The 26,457-nt window shown below is 50.6% G+C and overlaps 1 protein-coding gene across 1 annotated transcript in view; it reads right to left on the bottom strand.

Annotated features, from left to right (window-relative positions):
* LOC149334678 (uncharacterized) overlaps window positions 1–26,457 on the bottom strand; it is a 186,825-nt gene that overhangs the window by 50,433 nt on the left and 109,935 nt on the right. The window contains exons 4-5 of the mRNA XM_089555289.1: window positions 12,244–12,289; window positions 848–1,050 (exon numbers count right to left, since the gene is read on the bottom strand). Coding sequence (XP_089411415.1) covers window positions 848–1,050; window positions 12,244–12,289 — 249 coding nt within the window. The remainder of the gene's footprint in view (window positions 1–847; window positions 1,051–12,243; window positions 12,290–26,457) is intronic.

Here is a 26,457-nt window from a genome sequence, read left to right as displayed (position 1 = left end):
ACCACTTTTTGTTGATTAGCATTTTGTCATAACGAAATATTGTTTCTTGTCGTTGTTTACTAATTAGCGCTTCAATATTTGTGTTTCCAAACATACCCACATTATTCTTTCCAGGAAACCAGAGCCTTCTGCGTTAAGATCTTTATCCGCAAAGCAGTAGATTTGTCCAAGCGTAAAATTTAACGAATTGAACTGCTAATGGCGGTGATAGATCAAACGATGCAATCGCAAACTTTACAGCCCTTGACTCCTGCGTAAACGACCTTGAAAGCTAGAGACAGTGCACATACCTTCGTGCCCGAATTCCCGGCACCCGTAGATGCAGACACGTACAAGCGCTAAAAAACACGGACAGAGAAGAGACTTGGACAACACGAGCGCTTACTTTCAACTGAACTCGTGTTGTCCAAGTCTCTTCTCTGTCCGTGTTTTTTAGCGCTTGTACGTTTCTGCTATGAACCAACTAGCCCAAAGGTCTGTGCTCCCGTAGATGCGTTGAGGAAATAGCAATTTAATTCGAGCTTCTATGCAAACATCTGCTTTTTAACAGCACTGTGGAAGATATCAAGGTACAACACATACTTACCATTAGACTCAATGTGATCTAATCAAGCGTGCACCCTATACGGCTAATTGTCCAGTTTTTAAAAGAGATAGACTTTGGCTTTAAGGCATGCAATCGACGCATCGCCTGGTGGGCAATAATTGTTAACGTCCATTACAAAGAAATTTTTCTGTGGATATTTTACTAAAATTAAGCCCCTTCCTTGCTTCCAGATGAATGTTGTGTCTTAACAGAGCTTCCACGGTGCGATCACCCAAGCAATCACACATAGATGCAGCTCACCTGATCGACCTCTTCCCACCCTTTGCCCTTGCCAGACTGTCTGGCTGCTAACGTGTAGACGAGAGGGGGCTCTTCACTGAAGCCTTCTTCTGCTCGAGGTGTTGTCCAGGTGACGAGGAAGTCAGTTCGTACTGCACCTATGCGAGGTGAAGCACGGAACAGCCCTGATGGTGGCTTACCTCTCCCAGTGGTTGGCCAACCTTCTGTAAAAAAATATCAGAAATAAATTGACCACCATCACTGTATCTGCTACTAGTAGAGACCACAAACCTGAAAATTTTATTGTTCTAATGAAGATCAATACAGTGACTACTGAATACAGTTGTTCCTGAATGCGGTCATATGAGCACTGTCTAGAACCTGACTTGCTGACCAGCAAACACGCATATCTACGTGTACCTATATATCATGATTCCTCACCTGTTCTAATACTAATCCCGAAGACCACGACGTGCGCCAGGAAATCGTTGTATGCCTGTAGCCAGGAGAAAGCTATCGGGTACGACAGTTAACAAGCTATTTTGGATGGCCACACTATCTACATGGGAAATACTTAGAGGCAGCTAGGTATGATGCATCACTAGTGAGAGCACTGCAATCCTACGGTGTCGTAGAGGCTGAGATACGTTTCATCGCGCGGGGCCCTACAATGTCCGAACACTTTGATCGAGAAAGAAAGTAAAATTTCTAGGAGCGACTTTTGGCGACATATACGCATAGTCCGTTCAGCAGTTCAGTTAGCAAATTAACCTCATGCACTGCGTAAATTTAAGGCGAAAATGTTCTGCTTGCTTGGAGCAAACTTCGACAGTGCCGCTGCAATGGAACTCCTGCAGGAGGACTTCACTTTTTTACATTAGACATTTGCATTTCGTGAGCCCGCAGCTTACTGACCTTGTGACCTTGGCGGCCAGCACAGCGGGGCGGACTAGAAACGACGTCACTGGGCATGAGCACAACGCTCCGCCGGCCACAGGTTTTACGGCGCCGCGCGCTCGCCCGCTCGTCTAGTCACCCAGCGGTGAGCGCCCAGTGACCGAGCGAGCGAGCGAGGCTTCGGCTTGACTTCATGATCACTGTGCCAAACTTTTTTTTTCTTTTTGTTGTTGTTGTTGCGAAAGCAACACTTCGACAGGCAAAGCAAAAGACCTCAGGTGGCCGCCTTAGCAGGTCGAAATGGTCGTGACGTCACAGTGAGCGAAATTCAAACGGGGCCAATTGTACTTCGGCTAGTAACCATACAACTAATTGAAGGGATCGTATAGTCATGCTCCAAGTAAGTGGCACTGAGTTGAGTTAATTGCTTAATTAACCAATTAGCCTTATTAAGCTTTCTAGTCAGACCAGATAAATAAATACAACCGAGTAGGAAATTGGTGGAGTTGGGCAATGGAACTAGGGTCTCCGGAGTGCGATACGAGCACGCAAACCACTCCGCCATGCCAGCTCTTTTAGTTTTTTATTGCCTGGCTTTGACACATAAACATTGAACAAAACAAGCAATCAACAAAATACATTAAACGCTTTGTAGTACAGAGGGCAAAACGCATGTCTAGAACACGCTCTGAGCGTGTTTCGGGCGTAACACGCGATAACTAGTGATAAGATTTGGTTAAAGATGGTCTGGATGAAAACATGTGCTGTTAAACTCATAGAATTTCATCGTCATTTTTTGCTTTCTTGGTCGCAGTGGCTTTGGGAGCTCCGGAACGCACAGTTTGGTTGTTCTAGGCATGCGTTTTGCCCTCTGTACATACACACGGCACTGGCGTGGTCAGCCAGCATGAATCTGGCTTCGTCAGATTACAATTCACGCAAATTGCACAGCGGCTCTAGTCCGAGAGCCACTCCGGAGGCTCCGCAGCGGCTCTCTGGATGGTCAGAAAACAGTCCATGCTTTCCCGAAAGATCTCGGACAGGTCTTGCGTCTTTGACAGAATGGTAGCCTGCCATTCTGGAGCGCCACATACAGTGGAGGCCTATCAGCATTATTAAGTCAAACGGTACCTCATCCTCATTTTCAACAGATAAGTCACCATCGTAAAAAACCAGCGCTTACGAACACGGACAGAGGACAAGGTGAAACAGACTGACGGCGCCGTCAGTCCGTTTCACCTTGTCCTCTGTCCGTGTTCGTAAGCGCTGGTTTTTTTACGATGGATCAGCACCAACTCGCCCAATCCTCAGTTCTTCTGCAGATAAGTCACAGATGCCATAGGCGTCTAGTGGTCATTCTTTCTTTCGGGTTCGCTGCAATACATCCCAAAAAATAAACCCCTTCCTAACAGCGTTAAAAAATGTTGTCTGTTGTTTCCGGCTTAATGTAAATTAAACAGTGAGATCCCCAGGGTAAAAATAATTCCTTTCCCTCTAAAAATTTTTTAACCGGTAGGGTTCCGGTGTTGAGCTTAAAAAAGAAGGTTTTTGTTCATGGTGGCACCTGCATTCTTTAACTTTTCAATTCAACTTCAATTCAGCTTTATTTCAACATTTTACAATGTTAACAGTCTCCCAGGCAAAAAGCTGTAGCAACAGCTTGACGAGGCCTGGAAGCCGGCGGCAGGCAACAGTGACAGCAGTACAAAAAATTCTAAAGAAGATATCAATTGCTATACTTAAAGAAAACAGTCACATTTTATCATAAATTCAGAAAAATAAGAGGTGAAGTAAATGAATAAAAAACGATATCGAGAGGTTATACAAAGACTTGGGTTAACATGCACCTGATACTGCAAGTGTGAGAGGTTAAACTACCACGTGTATGTTTTTATTGTACGAGTTACCGTTTTACGCCAGAATCAGCAAACACGGGTCACTCCAGAAACATTGAACGCAAAATTTCGCGCGTTATTCGAGCGTTATTAAAACTAGGTAGATTGATCTTATTTAGTAACACTGGCGATGTGTAACTTAATTAGTGGAGAAGGTAATTAATTCGGTGGTGTGAAATCAAACATTTTTCAGGGGCACGTGATTTAGAAATATTGCAACGCAACGTTGCACCTGAGAGTGTCATTAAGAATTCTTTATACATTTCATTAGCAAAACGAAAGTGGTAGAGAAGGCGGTAACTGTAAAGAGACTCGATATTGATGACATGATGCTCACGAAATAGTTCAACTGAACGATGTAAATATGTTACATTGTTTATGGAACGCATGGCTTTTTTTCCTAGACGCAGAAGTGTATCGACGTTTTTTTTTTGTAGACGTTACTACTACTACTAGTACCCCTTACTAGTGTGCAATAGTTAAGGTGTGAACGGAAGAGTGCGTGGTAAACTTGTAGTCTAATGAATATCGGAAAGAGATCACGCGTTCGAAATAAGGCACCTACAGCAGATGAGAGTTTTTTAGCTTTTTGCTCAACATGACTGTCCCATGTCATCGTCCCAGGTGTCGTATTCTCCAAAATACGACTCCAAATACGACACCTAGTATTTTATGTTCTTTCACGATATCTATTTCGTTAGGTTCTAATTTTAGCTCATGACTAGGGGCCAAGCGTTCCTTTTTAGGCGCAAATAAAATTGCTTTTGTTTTTTCCCCATTCATTTTTGAGATGTTTGTTTCCGAAAACACCTCTGCCTGGGCCTCCACTGTACAAGGCCCTGTAAAAGGGCACTGGGAAAACTACATCGCACAAAAAACGGTACAGTTTCTACTTCCTGACGCGACAGCGGATAGTCGCAGGATCATGGGCTCGAGCGGCGATGGCGGCCGTCGCTGGCCGCGGAAACAGGTTTACCAACGACAAAGAAAAGAAATACGAGATCGTTCTGAATATCCTGCCCACTGGTCGTGTCATTTTAAACACAGGGTTTCTACGCGGTGACGTGTGTGTGAGACCCTACAGGGTCGAGGACTCCAGAGACACCCTCGCCAACGTTGGTGCGCTGCCCGATGTTGTGGCGTTGGGGGCGTACCAACAAACCACGTGTGGGCGGTTACGTTTAGTAGCGCGGATGCCGCAAAGAAACTGGCCGCCTTGAAGGAGCTCGAAGTTCGGTTTGGTTTATTGGGGTTTAACGTACCAAAGCAACTCAGGCTATGAGGGACGTCGTAGTGAAGGGCTCCGGAAATTTCGACCACCTGGGGTGCTTTAACGTGCACTGATATCGCACAGTACACGGGATTCTAGAATTTTGCCTTCATCGAAATTCGGCCGCCGCGGCTGGGTTCGAACCAACGTCTTTCGTGTCAGCAGTCGAGCGCCGTTACCACTGAGCCACCACGGCGGGGCGGAGCTCGAAGTGAAGGGACGCCGTTGCATCGTCTTGGAGCCGGAAGACCACCAGGTGAAGTTGCGCCTGCACTGGATGCAACACGGCGTCGCCGATGAGGACATCCGTACGGCATTCGCGGCGTTCGGGAACGTTGCCAAGGTCACCCGGAAGCGTTGGCGCGTTGCCGGTATGAAGGAGAAGCGGTCCACCCCGAGGACCGTGCTCCTAAGATGAAGTCAGGCATGAAGGTGGACGACCTGCCCCACCAGGTTCGAGTCGCTGGCGAGTTGGCTCTCGTGGTGGTGCCTGGGCGGCCGATGCAGTGTCTGCGCTGCGGCGGCACGGGGCACGTTCGCCGCGATTGCAAGATGCCCAAGTGCTCGAAGTGCCGACGCTATCGACACTCGGAGGCTGACTGCGTTCGAACCTACGCGTAGGCTATCGGGTGCGTAGCGGCGAGCGGCTCCGCAGAACTCATGGACGACATGGACGTCGTCGAAGCGGAGGAGGCAGCGAGTGGTGCTGACGACGCGGGCAAAACGGAGGGGGCGGTGGTTCAGCTAGCAGTTGCGAGGAGCAACACCGATATGACGGTCGCACAGGAGAGCGGGTCGCCAACTAGTGACCCATCTTTGACACGTCTGGAGGCGGCAAAGTTGGAGCCAGCCCGCCAGTGCCCGTGGCCGTGGAATCAAAGGTGGCCAGCGAGGATCAGGACTAGAAGGCCAACGCCCGCATGACTACCGGCGTCACTACCCAGGCGAAGCGTCCGCATGCTGAGATCAAGCCCGACGGGGAGAAGTCACCAGAGCCCAGCGTCGAGCAACCACCGGCAAAAGCGCCTCAAGCACGACGGTCCAGTCTGCGGCCGCGCCCAAAGGTTCCGTGCGACAAGCGTCGCGGCGACAAGGCGCCTCCTGACCAGGGGCAAGTGTTCGCGCAAGGATGACACCGGCGGGGACGGCAACGTCTAGAGACATGCTAGACGCGGGAGGTCAGCACCGTGCTTTCGGTCTCTTCTTCCTATGTAAAAATGACTCCTGCATCTCCGTCAATGTTGCCACCCTAAACGTAAGAGGTCTGGCAGGTAAAAGAAAACAAAGCCAGCTGTACCGGCTTATAACGGAGCAAGATATTGATGTACTGGCTCTGGAGGAGACTAAAGTTGACGGCGAAAAAGAGACCGGGAGCATGGTGCTACGTTTCAGGTCTAGGTACTTTGCCGTCATTAGCCATGCTATGGGCTCATCGGCTGGTTGTGTTCTTTTTGTTAAGAAGTTGCCTGGGCTAGAGGTACACGGTCATCATTTGCGCATGTCGGGTCGATACTTGACACTCAATTTTTTGCTGAGAAACGCTGACTGGCGTATTGTCTGCTTCTACGCGCCTAATGAGGTTGATGGCCAAGGCGCATTTTTTCAAAATATCGAAGAACGCCTTAGCATGGACAGAGAGCTTATTTTATGGGCGATTACAACTGTGTCCTTAACCCGCACGACAAGACAAGCATACGCGGTTTTCGAGATAAAAGCACTCAAGAGTTGTTGCGAATGATCGAGAACTGCAACCTAGAGGATGTGGCACGGTGTATCAAAGGAGCGCGTGCTCTAAAGTACACACGATTCGAGGGCTGAAGTCATACACGGCTAGATCGCATTTATGCATCTCTGGATACCGTACCTATATGCAATAGTTATGGAGTTCTGCTGGTATCATTTTCTCACCATTGTTTGCTTCAGTGCAGTATCTTTAAGAAGGGGAATGGTTTTTCTTGAGAAATGTGGAAGTTAAATGACACGGTACTTGAGGACGAATTTTATAACCCAACTGTAACAGAACAAATCGCAAAAATGAAACCAAATAGAAACATGAGAATATGGCAGCTGTGGGAGCTCACTAAGGAAACTTTAAAATTAAATGCAATACAAAGAGCTACCTGTAGGCGAAACAATAGGAAACGAAGCTAAAGGCACGGCTTGAGAAGATACTAAAACGGGAATGCCGAGCGCGCGGTAAATGGATAGAATACATAAGCAACACCAAGCAAACCTAGAGCTAATCGAAGAAAAACTTCATCGGGGAGAGCTGGTGAGGGCAAGGGCAGAAGACATAGCTGCGGATTAGGCGCTAACAAAACGAGCGCTTGGTTTAGAAAAAGCTCGTGCCGAAAGAAACCACATTAACGAAATAGAATGGAGAGGCGCTGTAACAATGGAGATTGATAACATCAAAGAAGCCTTTTTCAAGCATTATCAGGCGTTCTTCGTGTCGCATCCGATTGATGCTAGCACATTTAACGAGCTTTCAAGCCGAGATACCTCGTCTTCACAACAAAACAAAAGACCGATTAGAGCAGGATATAACGCTAGGGGAAGTGGAGCAAGCAATAGACAGTTTAAATCCCGGTAAGTCGCCTGGACCGGACGGGTTCAGTGCGGCTTTCTATAAAGAATTTAGCATGTTATTTCCCCGGTCTTGAACGTAATCTTTAATGAAGACTATGTAAAAGCACTGCCTCCGTCCTATGGGTCGTCCTATACTGTTCTGGCTCTCAAAACAGAATACATAGATAAATTACGACTGGTTACAGCATACCGACCAATAGCACTCACTAACGTCGACGACAAAATTTTCATGAAGGTTTTGGCGCGAAGGTTGCAGACTGACATTCATTCTTGTCTTCAACTAACTGTACAATCCGACGATCTTGTTTCTGTATCCCATGACTTTTATGTATTGAACCTTAATTAAGTGCGACACTGTAGTCGTTTTATATTGCCCTTCAATCCTTCTTCTTGTTCAGTCTTTGTGTCAATAATTCATTGACGTTGTTGTAGTTTATACATTGATGTGCCTTATTCGAGCGCCCTTCCTGTTAAAATCCCCAGTGGATTGACAGTATCTCTAAATAAATAAATAAAGTACTTAGTTGATCCCCATCAGGCGTGCGGGACTAAAGGTCGGTCAATTTTTACCAATATTCACGTAGCGCGCAGTATCTTAAAATGCTGTGATGACACTAACGGTCAGGTGGTTATTCTCCAAGTCCATATAGAAAAGGCACTTGACTGCGTCGCCCATGAACTTTTGTTTTGGTGGAGCGAGGCGCATCTGTCGCTCAGTTCGCTGACGTGGCAAACCACGGTGGGCCAGGCACCTCACCGAGCTGCTGAGGGAATGACTGCGGACTTGGGGCCGTGGAATCGTCGCACAGTGCTGCTAGCGTGTCCGGAGTAGCAGGATGTGCTGTCGGAAGCGATGGAGCAGCGTCTGGTGCGGTCGCTGCTAAACAAGCTGGGCCGGAGACGCTGGACTGGAGTGGCGGCGAGGCGCCGAGGGCCTGTTGAGGCGGGCCGGGCTCTGATGAAGGCGGCGTGGGCGCGAGCGAGGCCGGTGCAGGGCCAGAGGCTGGCGGCGGCGAAAACGGGTCCGCTGCGTCGTAGAGCGGCGGCGGAACATAGTAGGCGCCGAAGTCAGCCAGGACGGCCGCACGCAGCTCATCGTATGGCCGGAGGCCGAAGGCAGAGTAGGTGAGCCGACGCAGAAGGTCGGCCGGGAGGATGTCGCAAAGGACTGCATGTTTAAACGGCTGGATGGTAATGCCGTTCAGGTTCCTCGCAGCCTCCAGTTGGGCGAACCACCCGCCGACGCCTGCAGGCCGGAACTCTGGGAGCGGCGGGCCGAAACTTGGGTCCTGCCAGTAGGCCATGCTAGGACGCCGCTGGGATAGAAGGCACGGTTCGCCGGGTCACCACTGTTGAGGATTTTCGGGGTCGCAGCGGAGCACCAGAGCAAGATGACCAGCGTGGCAGGCTTCAAGTTCCGAACAGCCCGTGCCGGGCGTGCGCTCCGAGCACGCGCTGTCCATCTTTATTTTCCTCTATCGCGGGAACGCCCATCGCGCCAGCGCTTTATAGCGTCGCCGGGCGCTATAGCTGTATTAGGACACGTTTATGTAGGTTCTGTTATCCGTGAGGGTGTGGCCTTGGCATACCGGAGCTGCACGACGAGATGGATTGTTAACAAGAGTTTGGGGGCCGCCATTCGCGCGCAGGGTTCGCTGTGCCAGGGCTGTCCCCTCAGCCCCCTTTTATTTTGTATTTACGCCGAGACCCTTTTGTTTGAAAATACTGAAAAGCGGGTTAATCAATGGATTCAGTTTACAAGCAGCCGAAGTAAAGCTCTTGGCGTGCGCAGATGAAATTGCTGTGCTTGCGGTTGACGAGGGAGGCATAAGCGTGGCTGTTAAATGTGTACGCGAATTCAGCCAAGCTACAGGCAACGGGGTTAATTAGTCGAAGTGCCTCGGGCTTTGGCATCGTAGGCGGCCAACTACGCCTGCACGGTTCGCCAGTGTGCCTTGGACGACGACACCCGATAAGTACTTGAGCGTTCCGCTCGATGCTTACCGAGACAGTGAACAGTATTGGAAAGGACGGGTCAAAGAAATACGGGAGAGAGCGGATAAGTTGAAAGGAACAACTTTGTCGATTTGTGCTAGAGCCACTGTTTGCAACTTGTCCTTTATCAGCAGGCTCTGGTACGTAATGCAGGTGTTTCACTGTTCAAGGTTAAACATTCAAAAGCTACACAGGATCTCCGCCATGCCAGCTCGATGGTTTTGGAGTGAACAAAGGCGCGTCCAGTAAATACGGTGTCATCATTCATTCCCATCTTTCTCCCTTCCCGTTACGGCGAGGTTCAGGTGCCGCCTAGATATGCGAGACAGATACATTTCCTTTCCTCAAAAAGCAATTTACCGACGAGCAAGGCGTAGAGCCGAACGGCCGATGACGTTCTGTGGACTCCCTGGCAGCGTTGCAAGACGCTGTCGCCTTCCACTCTTAGAGGCGAAGTTTAACATCTTGACCACACATCAGTGACGCAAGCAGCAATACCGCGCTTAAGGCTTTCGCCTCACCGCACTTTAGGTCGACAAAGTGCCCCCTGAATTTTTTTCTAACACGACCGACATACTTACTGATTATAAGGACCGGTAATGTTGAAGAGTGTGCTAGAAACACAAATAATGTCTTTATTAAATAAAATTTAGTATATTAAAAGCAAACGAGATTCATATTCGTTTCAGCGTAACACTGCTTTTCGCCAATAGGTGGGGTAGCAGACCGCTCTGCTGCACTCCGGTCTATTACCCTCGTTCGGGCGTTTTAGACGCTGCGTTAGAACTCTTTACTGGCCCTCCGTTCTGCTGGCGCTCTGCTGGGGGGCTCCCATCAGAGAAGTGGCAGAGCTCCGGATCCTGGGTCTGTTCATCAGTAACAAACTTAAGCCGGACTCTACTACAGTGAAACTCAAGAGCATAGATGAACAGGTAGGGCGCATGATCCACCGTGTTTCCAACAAGCGGGGTGGTCTGCGGGGCAGGGACGCGCTACGGCTCGCCCATGCCTTCGTGACCAGCCGGATCCTCTACGCCGTGCCGTACCTACGCACCAAACAACAAGACGAGCGCATTGACGCCATCATCAGGAAGGCAACAAAGCGAGCATTGGACCTCCAGGTGGCTACCTCCAACGCCAAACTGAAGGCGTTGGGAGTGGTAAACTCCTATCAGGACTTGCGGGAGGCCCACCTCGTGAACCAATATACGCGGCTATCGCAGACGGTTTCTGGGCGCCGCCTGCTAAACCGCTTACACATCCAACACACATGCATACCAGAGGGGACGGAGAACATCCCGGTGTTGTGGCGTCACATGCTCTTGGTCGCTCAGCTCCCTCGTAACATGGACATGGCTTCACATGAAGGCAGACGACAAGCGCGGGTTCGCACGCTTGAGAGGCAGTATGGATGTAAAGAGGGCGTCTACTACGTGGACATCACAGGGCCGTCGCCCACGGGATTCTTCACGGCTGCCGTAGTCCAGCGGAGAATGAATGTCGATGGGCTATCTTTTCGGGCCCCAAATTCAACACGAGCAGAGGAAGTCGCAATAGCTCTCGCTGCCGCCGATCCAAAATCGAGAACAGTTATCACAGACTGTCGCTGGGCCTGTGAACATTATCTTGCAGGCGAAATATCCCCTCTTGCCTCCCAAATTCTAAGACGCGCTCCTGCCGATCCAACTCGCACAAAAGTGATCTGGGCTCCTGGCCACCAGGGTGTACGAGGCAATGAGGCCGCTGATGCGGCCGCCCGAGCGCTCACACACCGGGCTCCTCATCCTAGCTCTCCTGGCTCAGAAGCTCATAAACCGCTTCTGCGGTTCCGCGAAATCCTAATTCATTATTGCGACAGCCACCATCTCTACCCAGTACCTGCCAAGGGGCTGAGTAAGGCGGAAAAGCGAACTCTGCGGCGCCTGCTGACAGGAACTCTTCTCTGTCCAGCCATAGCAAAACACTTCGATCCGAACACAGAGGGGCGCTGCCCGTACTGTGGAGAGATCTGCGATATCTTTCACGTGGTGTGGGCATGTACTCAGAATCCTCACCTTCCCCCTTCCCCCACCCCCTCCCGAGAGGCATGGGAGACTGCCCTCCTCAACTGCTCCACACTGGAGTCTCAAAGGGCTCTAGTAAAGCGGGCGCGAGACGGGGCCTCGTCGTGCGGTGTCCCGGACTAAGGATACCGACCATGTAGCAGGGTTTTTTGACCCTCAAACTCTATTTGCATATTAAAGTTTTTCACCACCACCCAGAGCAGTGGAGAGGAAATCCGCTCTGTTTAAAGTCTCTATTAACGCACTGCAGGACAGGGATTCTTTTAGTTCTCATCGCTGTGTCGCCTCTGCGTCCCTGGCCTTGCTTCGCCTGGTACGTATTCACAACTGAAAACGAGTCATTCTTTTCCTTCTTAGTTGTAAGCGCTTCGTGGTCCTCCTCAAAGTTATCTTTCAGGTTTGTTACTATCGCTTTAAAGTACTAACGAATCGCTGGGGTTTTAACCTCGTCTATAACTTGTGCTCAGCGCGTGCATATAAAGCCTTTGTTTCGTTTTTACAAGCTCACACCAACTTTGACAGCGGCGGGCTCTCTTTCATATGTCGCCCTCCCACGTGCTGGAATGCTTTCTAATTCGAAGCCCTAGAAAGAGCAAGACAACAGAGGAGGAAGAAGGCATGGAGAACACGAACGCTGACACAAGTGCTCTACATTCGCAAGCTATCATAATATAGTGCCACATTTGGCGCCTTATGGGAAATGCTTACCTTTTGATTTATTATGAAATGCGCAAGCAGCTTGACATCCAGGGTACTGAAAAGAAGAAAGCGAACCAGACATTTTATCGCAAAGCATTACCTGGCTCACAAAAAAGAAAACCAAGCGTCAGCCAAACACTGGTGGCGTTACAAAAGTGTGACTTCATAAATGCAGAAAAATACGAAATCTTAACCGGTAACAGTCAGTACTATTGCTCACAACTGCGCAAACTACAAATGAATAGTTTAGAAGTAAAGCAAGATAGGAATGCCATTGGAATGTAACTCTAATAGCATTGGAATATCATTGGGTTGCATTTAGAATATAATTATAATACCATTAGAGTAGATCGGCTTGTACTTAGAATGAAATTATAATAGCACTGGAATAGCATTGTATTGCTGTATTGTATAGAACTGAAATGAAATTAGGATAGAATGACTATACAGATGCAATGCTTTAACATTACGCATGCGATAGTTCCGAATGTAGCTCCCAAATAAATTCATATCGTTTGCGTTCAACATTTATTAGAGTGATCGTTGCAAGCGCACATTTGCGCAATCTGGTGGAAGAAAGTTAGGATGGCGGATGAGATTAAGAAATTTGCACGGATACGATGGCCGCAGCTGGCAAAGGACAGGGTTAATTGGAGAGACATGGGAGAGGCATTTAGAAGAGTGCATTTGCCCTGCAGTGGGCGTAGTCAGCTTCATGATGGTGATCATTAGTCTACGCAACAATTTTACTCACCCTGATCTATCAAAACTTGCGTTCCTATTAACCCGGCGCAAACTGTACACTTATTGTACTCAATGTTCCATGGAGTCATGTCCCTGTTAAGGACCTGTGGGCTGTACATTTTATAAATTCGCTATGCATATGCATACATCACGGAAGCCAACAGTCACCGATACCAAAGAGCATAGGGAATTTTTTATAGAGCGCAGCTCTTTGGCGCCCGTTTCTGCGTTTCGCGGTGTCGCCGTTGTCCGTTGTAAACAGCAGTGTACACCTTCGTCGACAGATGAGGCACAAGGGCTGCTGGGGAGCTGAATGACGCCGTTTTGAAACATTTGGTCGACTTGCTCTTCAGTAGTCTGGCGCTCGGTTGCAGACACACGATAGGGGCGCTGCCATGGAGCAGCGGGGCGTGGGTACCAGTGTCGATGCGATGGGTGACAGTAGAAGTTCTGGCGATGGAATGTTGATGGGTGTCGAATGAAGAGCGCAACTAGTGAAGGAGGTTCAGTAGCCGTTTCTGCGGGAGAGGAAGATCGGCGTCGATGGAGCGAAGGAACACTTCGGCAGAAGAGAGTCGGGCGCAGAAGAAGGCGGGCTGAGCGCGTTGATGGCGACGTGCGGTGAGTCGTCAGTCTCGTGGCAAATGAGCAGAGACGCGATGGGCTGTACACTCCCGAGACATTCACTAAGGCGCAAAGCGGTAGGGGAGGAATATGTGTTAGAGAACAACAGGACTGATATATGCCAGTGGAGGCAGTCAATACGCTGTATGGCACATTTAAACCCTTGCTGTGCAGAAAAGTTTGGCCCGGTGTGAAGAGGACCGTGGCGTCGCTAAGCGACTCGCAAGAGAGGAGGCCAAGGAAGGAAGAAGGTCGATGTCTTTGGGGGTGAGGGCTTTAACACTGGAAAGAGAAGGAGTAGCGGCCGGCAAAGGATTGTGCAGATCAGAGATGGCGACTTCATCTTGAGCACAGTCGATGACAGCGTGATCGCCCGAAAGAAAGTCTCAGCCCAAAATAATAGGATGAGAACAAAAAGGCAGCACTACGAACTCGATCGTACAGAGCAAGTTCTGTATCACAGCTAGAGTGGTACACGCAGCGGACTGCTTGATAGTCCAGCAATTGGCATGTTTTACCTTTCTTAACGAGCGACAATGCCTTTCGTCAATTACTGAAATCGCAGCACAGGTGTTCACAAGCACCATGACACAAACGCCCTCGACGAAAACTTCAGTAAGATTAGCATGCGATATAGGAGACCTTTGAAAGTTCGACGGGAGTGCAGTTCTCGCTGCAGGAACTGCGACGCCTAGTTTTCCTCTTCAGTAACGTTGGGGCGACGTCGCATATGAGAGATGGAGCGGCGTCATGGCGAAAGTGAACGGCTGCTATAGAGGGTGGAATGGCCAGGGAAAAAAGGACGAGTTGATGCCGGCTCAGCAGGACACTAACTAGAAGAAGTACAGTGCCCAGGAGATTGAGGAGATTGTGCTGAGGATTGGAGACGACGACGCAAAGCCGTGACACATGGCCTGGCACTTCGCAAGTGTAGCAAATAGGACGGTTGTCGGTAGCATGCCAGGGATTGCCGACTCGTGCAGCCGCTGGAAAGTAAGGTACCGGCGCTCGCAGATGTGCTGGAGGCGAAGGATAGGTAAGCAGCGGAGGACTGGAGACGACGCCGGCGTATGTCAGTGGAGCTGCGACAGGTGGTGGCAGATGGGCGACGACGGCGGTGTAAGTCAGTGGAGCGGCCATCGGTGGTGGTGGATGCGGGCGGAAGAGGCTCTTGGATGGCATTTCGGATAGCCAGAGCCCAATATCGTTGTAACTCTGGATAGCTGGGCTGAAGAGAGGGCTGCTGGCGCGTCACGTTCTCGTTGACAAACTCCTTGATTTGTTGCAACTAAGAGGTGCCAGCTGCAGGCGTCAGCCCAGCAAGCGAATCAACCTGGCTGGGGTGCTGACGAAGGAGTGTCCTCTGCTTGTGCATCTATTGAAGCTTTGGTAGAGGGTCACGCCTTCAGCAATGGTGCGCAAGTCGCGCGCTAGCAGCAGCTAAAAGGCGTCGGCACCGATGCCATTCAAGATGTGTTTAAAATACGTCAGCTTCCGACGTCATAAGCCAAAGACATCTTCTATATAGCTGGTGAAACTTTCGCTGACCTGCTGGTACCTTTCTAGCAAGCGTTGTCCAGAACGGAGCTTCCTGGCAGCCCGACGACCAAAAAGTTCGGAGAAGTTCCTCTTGAACGCAGACCAAGCGCTGATTCCACCTCGTGGTGCCGATACCACAGGTTAGCTCCGCCGGTCAGATAAAATATCGCTTTGTGTAGTTTTGTTGCATTATGCAGTTAGTTGTAGAGGCTCACCCGTTCGTAAGCCGTGAGCCAATATTCTTCCCGTTGGCGAAGGGAGGAGGCTAAGAAAACCGCTGGGTCCACTTGCCCGGCCTGATTTTCTACGTCGTCCGGCATCGCAGGGGTCGGGTGCGGACGTCCGTCGCATGCGCTCCCGCCAAGCAACTGTTTTTCGGCGTTCAACGTGGTCCTGCAGGCCGGAGACGACCGCGAACGGATCTGGATTCTCCCTCCGTTCAAGAGGATGCTGGATTTCGGGCAAACGGGGGACTATTTCACGATTCGTGGAACTTTTGACATTTCGGAAGCGAGAGAGCTAGCGAGGCTTAACGGCCAGACCCAGCGTAGCTACCACTGCATCGACGGGAGCCGGATCCTGGGGCGTCCCTGTGACCACCACGATGATCAACGCCGTCGACGGAGAAGAACTTGCCCCATCTAAATCTGAGAACGGTAAGTGAGAGCCCGTGCTCAGCATGCACGAGCGCATGATGAAAAAAGGCGGGAAGCTCGCGAACGCCAGCGGAAACGCTGGCACGAACGCCGCCGGGAACTTCGGCGGGAACGCTGGCGAGCACACCTCCGGGGAGCAGAAATCGACTGCCACTCAGAAAAAAAGGCAGGATCCGAACAACTGAAAAAGGGCACCGATGCCGAAGCTCCCGGAGAGCGACTATAAAATAATCTTCAGGTCCAGAGGCTAGAATTTGAACGATTACATGCCACGTCACCCACTGAAGGCCACCTGCGCGTCCGCGCAACTACGATACGTGACGTCCTGGACGAATACACTTCAAGAAACAACTCCGTGATAAACACGTACACGATCAGCACACAGAATTGTCAACGCGCGAGCACTTACGCGGGGACCAAGGCGATAGTTACAGGGGAGGAGACCCTCGCCATGGAACCCTACGTCGCGGCTCGCTACGATGCCATTAAGGGCGCGATACACCACACATATGATATCGGTACACCGGACGAAATCCGTCAAGAATTTATCGAACACAACCCGGTCATCGTAGTACTCAGCGCCAAAAGAACGGGCAAGTCGAGATCTATTTTGATCACCTTTGGAGAGAAAAAGCTCCCCCGACAAGTCTACTGGGGATCAGTGTTAATCGTCTACCCGTACCAAGAGCGAGTAGAGAAGACGGGACACAGGACGGATGTGTGCTATAATCCACGGGTAAAGCGTTGCCGGAGATGCGGCGAAGACCATCCAGACCCACCGCAGGAAGAACTGCCGACATGCAAGCCCGAATGCATCGTATACGTGGGGGGGGGGGGGGGGGGGGCGCACAACGCCGGCCGCCGGAACTGCAAGTATCGGCTGGCCAAGAAAGAACATTATAATGACAAGAACGACCAGGGGCAACTTAACTCCGGACACCAACCAAGATCGAAGACCAGGGACCACAGCGGTACCCGCCAAGTCCACTGGGGGAGAAGCAGATCAAGCTTCTTCCCACCATTACCAGGGACCGGAGGCGCCAGCTCGGGTCCTGACAGAGACAGGAGCTCGAGCAAAGGAATAGGCTCCAGCCAGAACTGAGACGCCGGCGAAAAGGTGAGTTCACCAGGTAAGACCTCTCCTTGGGCAACCGCTCGAGAGAAGGAAGTTGTAGAGCAGCTTTCTAAGAGAGACAGAGAGCTAGACACCATAAAGAAGTAAATGGCGGAGATGAGGAAACTCATTAGAGGTAACACAAAACCGCCGAAGGTGGTCGAAAACCACCTTTGCAACAATCACAAAACACGAGTCAGGTGCCCCACGTGACAAGAAGAAGGGGGAGACATGCAAAACGTAATGAATACGGACACCAGAGTCGCCATGAAAATACCTTTACCTGGAGAGGGAAACACAGAAGACAGTACTCCCAAAAAGGCGGCAGAAAGTCCAAACGAGGACGCATCGACTAAAACCCACAGCAAGGTTAGGTCGGACATGAACACACACGCTCAAGACGATAGAATTGATGCCCTTACCTCTAGGATACACAAAATAGCCGAACTTGCTGATAATCTCACGGCGGAATTCGTCATGTTCAGGGAACGAACCATGACCTGCTTCCAGCAAACTGCAACAACTAGGAAACATAAAAGCTAGGCAACACCCCTGTTGCCGGCAACACCCTCGCTGAAACCGCAGCAACAGCCTCTGTAGGACGTCATGGCCACTCGCCAACAAATTAGAATTTGGCAGTGGAACTACGGAGGCTTCCAGTAAAAAGGATGGAACCTGCAGGCAAACATTCAAAAAAACACAAACCCACCGGACCTAATCACGCTACAGGAGGCAAGCGGCGCGATCACATTGAATGGCTACGCCGCGTACACACAGCTATAAGTACAAAAGGAGCACAAACCCAAGTTGTTCACGGCCACGCTGGCGCACAGAAATCGGACGGCAACACAAGACGCACTCGAAAACACAAGCGGAGACTACGTGATGTTAGAAATAATCCCAAACACAAAAGGTAACAACTGTCTCTTTATTCTGAATATATACAAGTTACCGAGAAACCGGGGCACAGATCTGGCGGACCTATTACAGAAAGCCATTATAATCTTATAAGAAGGGACTAGTAATCACAGGGGACTTCAACGCCCTGCATCCGGCATGGGGATATAGGACGGCCTCCCCTAAGGGAAACAAGCTATGGAGAGAAATCCAAAACTTAAGGCTCACGCTACTAAACAACCCGCTAGAGCCCACGAGGATAGGCAATAGCGTCAGTTTAAACACGTCCCCAGATATGACGCTGGGCGACGACCTAGAGGGTGAGAGATGGTCAAACAAAGAACAAACCTTGGGTAGCGATCACTATATTGCCGCGAATGTTTGTAGTGTTTGTTCATTCTACAAAGCTGCCGGCACACTGCTTTATCGCTTTGTTTGTGATGCAAGACTCGCCTAGATTTATCTCGATTGATCGCATACAGGCGCAGCGGACTCTACATTGTTCCATAATGTCCTAGTAACTTTCCAGCCTTTATGTAGAAAGTTCGCTATCAGCTTTAAAAAAAGCACGGCCGAGAGCGGCGCGCATTCTGTTCGACGACCGTTGAGTGACTCAGTTCTTTTGACGGCGCAAGTCAGCCGAAATAAAGAGCTTCGTTTGAAAGTCTTTGTTGCTGTCTTCCTGAACTCTGGGCTGCCGTCACTAAAACGTGACATCTGGTGGAGGTGCTCTCCTGCTATCCTGCTATACCCCTTACGATGGAACCTGGCGCACAGCCAACGTTCGTCATGCTTCGCCAGCCCCGTGAGCCGCCAACTTTCCGTGGAGGACCACACGAAGATGCGGAAGACTGGCTGGACTTGTACGACCGTGTGGCAGCGCTGAACACCTGGTACGACAGCGCTAAGTTTCGAAATGTTTATTTCGCATTGGATGACACTGCGACAACGTGGTTTGAAAACAACGAATCTTCCCTCACGACCTGGGCGACCTTCAAGAAGCAGCTAGTGTGTACTTACCTGCGTCGTACGTGAGGAAAAAGCAGAGGTCCTGCTGCAGTCAAGAATTCAACGCCAAACGAGACCGTGACTGCGTATGCGAAAGACATGAAACGCCTTTTCAGGCGCGCCAACCCCGATATGTCTGAAAAAAAAAGAAGCTGTCCATCCTGATGCGTGGCGTGAAGGAGCAACTTTTCGCCGGCCTCATCCGGGAGCCTCCACAAACCGTCGCCGAGTTTGTAGCTGAAGCTTCAACCATCGGAAAAACACTGGAAGCCCGGACCCGACACAAAAACCGACCACTTGAAGTGCCGACAAGCCTCCCACAAGATACCCCTGCAAGCGAGTATAACCTTCGAAATCTAATACGCGAAAATTGTTCGCGAAGAACTTCGCCGACTGCTGCCATCCCTAACAAAGCCGACGCAGGAGGCTAAGGTGGCATCGCTCACGGACATTATCGGTGAAGTGCATCATGCACTTGGCTCCCCGTCAGCAACGACACCAACGGAAGTTACAGTTATGGCCTACGCCGCAGCACTACGCAGTCGTCTGCCTCGACGAGAACCCCCAAGCCCTCTTCGACGGGCACCACTTCTACAAGAACGACGTCCCCTAGCTCCCACCCGCCCACCTCATGAGCGAAGCAACGTAACCAGGAAATGCGACCACTGAAGGACTCCCGACAACCACCCACTCTGTTTCCATTGTGGCCACGCCGGGCACATACTTCGCCCGTGCCCGTACAGACGCACTGGGCTGCGAGGTTTCGCCATCGACACCCCTCGACCGCTCCCCGGCCAGCGACCATGGGAAATCGACGACTACCTGCGCAGATGGGAGTACGTGTCGTCAAGCCGTCTTTCGCGCTCCCCGTCGCCGTCCACCAGATGATTTGCATCACCTGGCTGAAGCTACGCCGCGGCTGTCCGAGGAAGGTCTCCTAGCCCTCGTGAGGGAAACTAAATAAAGCAACCTGTGGATGTCAGGTTGTTGCCGAGGAAACGACGAAACTCCTCCAGCGACCACGCTGAATGAAGACGCCGCACCCATACGCCCACGCCGTATAAAACGACAACATCGACCACTACGACATTCAAAACGACGCCGCCATCAAGAAAAGCGTCGACCAAATGCCCCACCCACGATTCACATACTTGACGAAGCCGTGACCCGACGCCGAGGACGACGTGCAACTCCATAGCCAGGACATCCAACTTAGAAGTGGTATCGACGGCCGGAAGGTCACCGCTCTAGTCGACACAGGAGCCGATTATTCGTGATGAGCGAACCATTCGCTGCGAAGCTGAGAAAAGTAACGACCGCTTGGGACGACACACAAATTGGCACCACAGGGAGCCACCTTATTACGCCATCAGGACGATGCACAGCGCGACTGACTCTCAAGGGACATACCTATCCCGCGACCTTCGTAATGCTACGCCAATGTTACCGCGAAGTGATCTTGGGCATGGATATCCTCAGTGAGCATCAGGCGATCATCGACCTGCGATCCAAGCGGATGACATTTCCACGGATGAGGCCATCCCGTCGATGAGAACTCCGGAACATCACGTTGCACTTATGTCCTGGAGGAACAAGTGAATGTCCCACCGCGCTCAAGCGTCATCGTCACCGTAGGCGCCACGGAAGCGAATAACACAGAGGCCATAATCGAGGGGAACATGCAGTTGCTTCTCGACCGAGGAATCGGCATCGCCAGAAGCATCGCGCATTTCCGCAAAGGCCAAGCCGAAGTACTGGTGACTAACTTCAGCGAATAATACCGGCACTTTAACAGAGGGACGACGATAGCTTTCCTCGACGAAATACCCGACGCACGAGAGACTCATTTGCCCTCTCCGATCTATCCGTAGGAGATTCGCCTGACCAAGAGAACTTCGACATAAATCCAGCCACTTTCGACGTAAATCCAGCCCTGCCCCTGAACAGACAAGACCAGATACGCAATCTCCTTCGAAGCTAGAGCGAGTGCTTCTCGTCATCGCCGAAGGTCCGACGAACGCCAATTGCCAAGCATCGCATTATAACCGACCAGCACGCCCGACCTCTCCGCCAGAGCACTTACCGAGTGTCGCAGCGAGAACGAAAAGCCATCCGGGACCAAGTGGAAGAAATGCTGCGCGACGACGTTATCCAGCCTTCAAAGAGCCCCTGGGCAGCGCCGGTTGTTCTAGTGAGAAAGAAAGACGGTGCACTTCGATTCGGCGTTGATTACCGCCGCTTGAACAACATCACCAAGAAGGACGTCCACCCTATCCCCCGCATCGACGACACAATGGACCGGCTCTGCAACGCTAAGCGTTTCTCATCGATGTACCTCAAGAGCGGCTACTGGCAAATTGAGGTCGACAAGAGAGATCGCGAGAAGACCGCATTCATAACTCCCGATGGCATCTACGAGTTTAAGGTGATGCCTTTTGGTCTATGTTCCGCACCAGCGACATTGCAGCGAGTAATGGATACAGTGCTGGCAGGCTTGAAGTGGCGGATTTGTCTGGTATATTTAGATGACGTCGTTGTCTTCGCCTCGAGCTTTGAGGAGCACCTGAAAAGGCTTCGTACAGTACTAGACGCAATCAAATCGTCCGGGCTCACCTTGAAAGGAGAGAAGTGCCACTTTGCGCATGAAGAGCTGCTGTTTCTAGGCCATATCGTTATCAAGGAGGGAGTGCGCACAGACCCGTAGAAAACTGCTGCTATCGCAATGTTTCCGCCACCGGCCGATAGGAAAGCTGTGCGCTGATTCCTCGGACTCTGCGCGTATTACCAACGTTTCGTCAAGATCTTTTCGCGCATCGCCGAGCCATTGACTCACCTGACAAAGGCAGATGTGCCACTTAAGTGGGAAGTGCCGCAAGTAGAAGATTTCAAGGAACTTCAGCGCCGCTTACAGTCCCCACCAATCCTCGCGCACTTTGATGAAAACGCCGAAACTGAATTCATACCGACTCAAGTAGTGTGGGCCTAGGTGCTGTTCTCGCTCACAAAACTGACGGAGTGGAGAAGGTCATTGCATACGCTAGCCGTTCCCTGTCCAAAGCCGAGGATAATTATTCGACAACCGAGAAGGAGTGCCTTGCCAACGTCTGGGCTACATCGAAATTCCGCCCCTACCTGTACGGACGACCATACAAGGTGGTCAGCGGTCACCACCCGCTCTGCTGGCTTGCCAGTTTGAAGGACCCCTCCGGCCGCCTCGCTCGACGGAGCCTGCGCCTCCAGGAGTGTGACGTCACCGTCGTTTAAAAGTCCGGACGCAAGCAGTCTGACGCCGACTGCCTGTCACGAGCCCCTGTAGATGCACCGCCGCAGGACAACGATGAGGACGCCTTCCTGGGACCCATCAGCTCCAGCTCTTTTGCACAACAGCAACGCTCGGACCCCGACCTAAAATGCCTCATCCAGTACTTGGAAGGCAAGGTTTCTTCACCCCCCGCCTCGTTCAAGACAAGGTTATCCCCGTTCTGTTTACAGAATGATGTCCTCGTGAAGAAGAACTTTGCAGCGAACAAAACAGCCTACCTCCTCGTTGTACCTGCAAGGTTGCGCGGAGAAATTCTTCAGGCTTCACACGACGAGCCGACAGCAGGACATCTTAGGTTTTCTTCCACCCTCCGCCGCATTCAAGACAAATATTACTGCTCCATACTTTCTGCCGATGTCGCACATTACGTGAAAACCTGCCGAGACTGTCAGTGACGAAAGACTCCTCCAACCCGACCAGCAGGATTTCTGAATCCCATTTAACTCCCCTCAAAGCCCCTTCAGCGCATCGGCATGGATTTGTTTGGCCTTTTCCCGAATCAACATCAGGAAATACGTGAATCATTATAGCGACTAACTACCTAACCCGCAACGCCGAGGCAAAATCCCTACCGAACGGAACAGCAGGAGAAGTCGCCAAATTTTTCGTGGAGTGCATTCTTCTGCGACACGGCGTCCCCGATGTGCTTATCACGTACCGAGGAACAGCATTCACGGCGGAACCGATACAAGCCATCCTGCGTTACAGCGAAACAAGCCCACCGGAGGACAACTGCATACCATCCGCAGACCAACGGACTTGCCGAGCTCCTGAACAAAACTATCAAACTATCTCCGATATGCTCGCCATGTATGTCGATGCTGAACACAAGACCTGGGACGTTATCCTGCTTAAATCGTATTCGCATACAATACCGCAGTGCAGGATACCACCCAGATGACTCCATTTAGGTTCGTCCATGGCAGGGAGGCCACGAGCACTCTGGACGCCATGCTGCCCAATATTACCGAAGAAGATAATGTCGACGTCGCTGCCTACCTTCAACGCGCACAAGCCCGAAGACTAAGACGAGCAGCGGACCGACGCCAGACGCTACAGCTTACGAAGACGCAACACGGAATACAAGCCAGGGGACCGAGTCTGGGTTTGGACGCCCATTCGCCGCCGTGGATTGAGTGAAAAACTTTTGCGCCGCTATTTCGGCCCTTATAAGCTTCTTCGCCGGCTATGTGAACTAGACTACGAAGTCGTCTGACTGCATCGCAGCGACGCCGCGTACGACCAGAAGTTGTCCATCTCGTCCGCCTAAAGCCCTACTATGCGCGCTAAAGCACGGTGTGTTTACACCCTTGGTGTATACTTTTACACAATCCGTTTTAGTTAGTTGTGGCCGCATTGCGCACTAAAGCATCGGGTCGATGCTTCTTTGAGACGGGAGTAACGCCGTGAATGTTTGTAGTGTTTGTTTGTTCATTCTTTAAAGCTGCCGGCACGCCGCTTTATCCCTTTGTTTGTTATGCAAGACGCGCCTAAATTTATCTCGATTGATCGCATCCAGGCGGAGCCGACCCTACGTTGTTTCCGAATGTCCTAGTAACTTTCCTGCCTTTATCTAGAAAGTTCACTATCAGCTTTAAAAAGAGCACGGCCGAGAGCGGCGGGCATTCTGTTCGACGACCGCCGAGCAAGCTTGTTGCTTACAATAATGGCTGCGTTTGGGCGAGTTGGTTAGACATGTTAAACCTGGAAAGCGCATAAAAACAAAGGACTGTCTCTTTCTGTAAGCGCTCGTGTGTCTGTCTCTTTCTGTTGTCCTTTGTTTTTATGCGCTTTCCAGGTTTAACTTGTTGCTTACGCCGCCTCCGAGTGACTCAGTTGTTTTGAAGGCGCAGGTCAGCCCAAATAAAGAGCTTCGTTTGAAAATCTTTGTAGCTGTCTTCCTGACCGCTGGATTGCCGTCACTACAAAGTGATAACATCATAGAGATTGAAACACAAACAGGCCGATGAAGGGGAAGCTGCGCGAAACGAAGCTAACAGACTGGGACACTCTCCGAAAAATCAAGAACAGAACCGCTCCGAGGGAGATATGGGATCTAAACAAATGGGTTGAGACACTCAAAAGAAACGTAGACGCACTAGAGAGACCCCAACCTCCGGACATGACATCACAGGCTCGAGGCTGGCCCACATGTGGGAAGCCCACGACAGCCTCATGAACAGGCGGAAAAAAGAGAATCACAATAGAAGTCTAAAGAAAAGAATATCGACACTCGAAAAACAGATAGAACACTACACAAACAAGCTTCAGCGTCAACACTGGGGTCAGATTTGCGATGAAATGAATGGGAAGCTAGGGTGCAAGAACACGTGGCATCTTCTCCGTCACTTGCTAGGCCTAGGACAAACTATTTCGGTGGCACAAGGGCAGCAGAATCAATTGGCTCACAAATACGAGGGAACGGCCGCGGACCTAATAGAGGAATTGAAGAGGAGATACCTTAACACAGACAAAGGGGTTCATCTCCATCTTACCAAGGAACAGAGAACAGAAAGCTAGTTGAGATCTCGATAGCGGAGGTATGGAGAGCAATGAGTCAACTAAGAACCACGTCGGCGGCGGGGGCAGATGGGGTAAGAACAAAATGCTAAGGAACCTAGACCTAGACTCGGCCACGGCAATCACAGACTACCTAAATGAAATATGAAAACAAGGTAGTCTACCTTCACAATAGAAACATGCCTAACTGATCTTCATTCGAAAATCCGGGAAGAAACTTGAAGTGGGCAACCTCAGGCCGACATCACTAACGTCGTGCCTGGGGAAGCTGATGGAACATGTAATATTAAACAGACTCCAGGAATAAGCAGAGGAAAGGGAGGTATTTTCAGAAACGATGCTAGGCTTTAGGAGCAAATTGTCCAAGCAGGACGTCATGCTCCACCTCAAAGCAGACATCATAGACCCTACCAACAAAGGGGGCGCCAAAACTATACTGGGCCTCGACCTACACAAAGCTTTCGACAGCGTCAAACACAAGGTCATAGTTACTAATCTGGATGAGATTGCCTCTGGAAAGCGGACCTACGATTACGTTAAGGGAATTTCTAACCGACAGAATATCAGAAATAGATCTAGGAGACATCAAGTCGGGAAACTGTAAGCTGGGAGACAAGGGCACCCCGCGGAGATCAGTGCTCTCTCCAACCTCCGCCACTATTGAAGACTGTCGAAGGGATAAACCAAAGAATATGGACCCACATAAAACGATGAAGAAATAGAACAAAATCTCCAACAAGCGATCGATATTGTCCAGTAATACGCGGTATGGAGAGGTTTAAAATGCTCGCCAAGCTAATCAGAACTTCTGGTGATCCGGGAGGCTAGCAAACGCGATAGCAACGCAGGAAACATTCTAGTACAGGTAAATGAGACCCCGGTAGCCAGAGTTGATAATGGCAGGGTCCTAGGACTTATGATACACGACAATAGAAAGAACACAGAGACAATTAAGAGACTTAAGTCGACAATTAACATGACAACCTGGCACAGAAGGCGAGTAGGTAATAAATGACGGGGAGTCAAAGAGAAAGATCTCTGCCGAATGGTTCAGGCTTTCGTGTTAAGTAGAATAGATTACGCAATCCCCTACCTCAAGCTAGGGCTGGCGGAACAGAACAAAATCGACGGGATCATGAGGCAGGCATATAAAGCAGCCTCGGGGCTGCCCCACTGCACTCCTACGGAAAGACTTCTTAAACTGGGGAACTACAACACCACCAGGGAACTATGCGAGGCGCATATTTTGCGCAATTAAGGAGGGTCAGGGTTCGGGCTAGTGGGTAGTGAGGCTAGTGGGTGGGGCAATTAAGGAGGCTTGCAACCTTACCCCCGGGGAGGAAGATACTGAGAAACCTACGATTACATGATAGAATTCCGGAAAGAAACGCCCAGGCAAAATTACAGACCGAAGTGGGAAAATTACTCACTATTAAACCAATTCCAAAAAACATGCACCCTGCTTTTCACGAAGGCAGGAGGAGAGCCAGATGAAAGGCCCTTGATGCCAAGCTAGAAGGTTCGGAATACAGAGCCTATGTAGACGCGGCGAAATACGAAGGAGGCGACGCTTTGTGGTCGTGTGCGTGAACGATTCGGGCGAAACATTAACGGCCGCTTCGGTCAAAACAAAGAACAGCGGAGAAGGCGGCTATACTCACGGCTATGGCCAGCACTAAAGCAGTCACCATAATTAGCGACTCTAAGGTGGCTGTAAACAATTTCGCGCGGGGTATGATCTCCCAGGAGGCAGAACGAATCTTAAGACATCAAGACTGGGACCAAAAAGAGGTTGAACT

This window comes from Amblyomma mixtum, chromosome 8, assembly GCF_055824585.1.
Source record: "Amblyomma mixtum isolate Tamu chromosome 8, ASM5582458v1, whole genome shotgun sequence".
Lineage (NCBI taxonomy): Eukaryota > Metazoa > Arthropoda > Arachnida > Ixodida > Ixodidae > Amblyomma > Amblyomma mixtum.
This window is presented reverse-complemented; position numbering and strand designations above follow the sequence as displayed.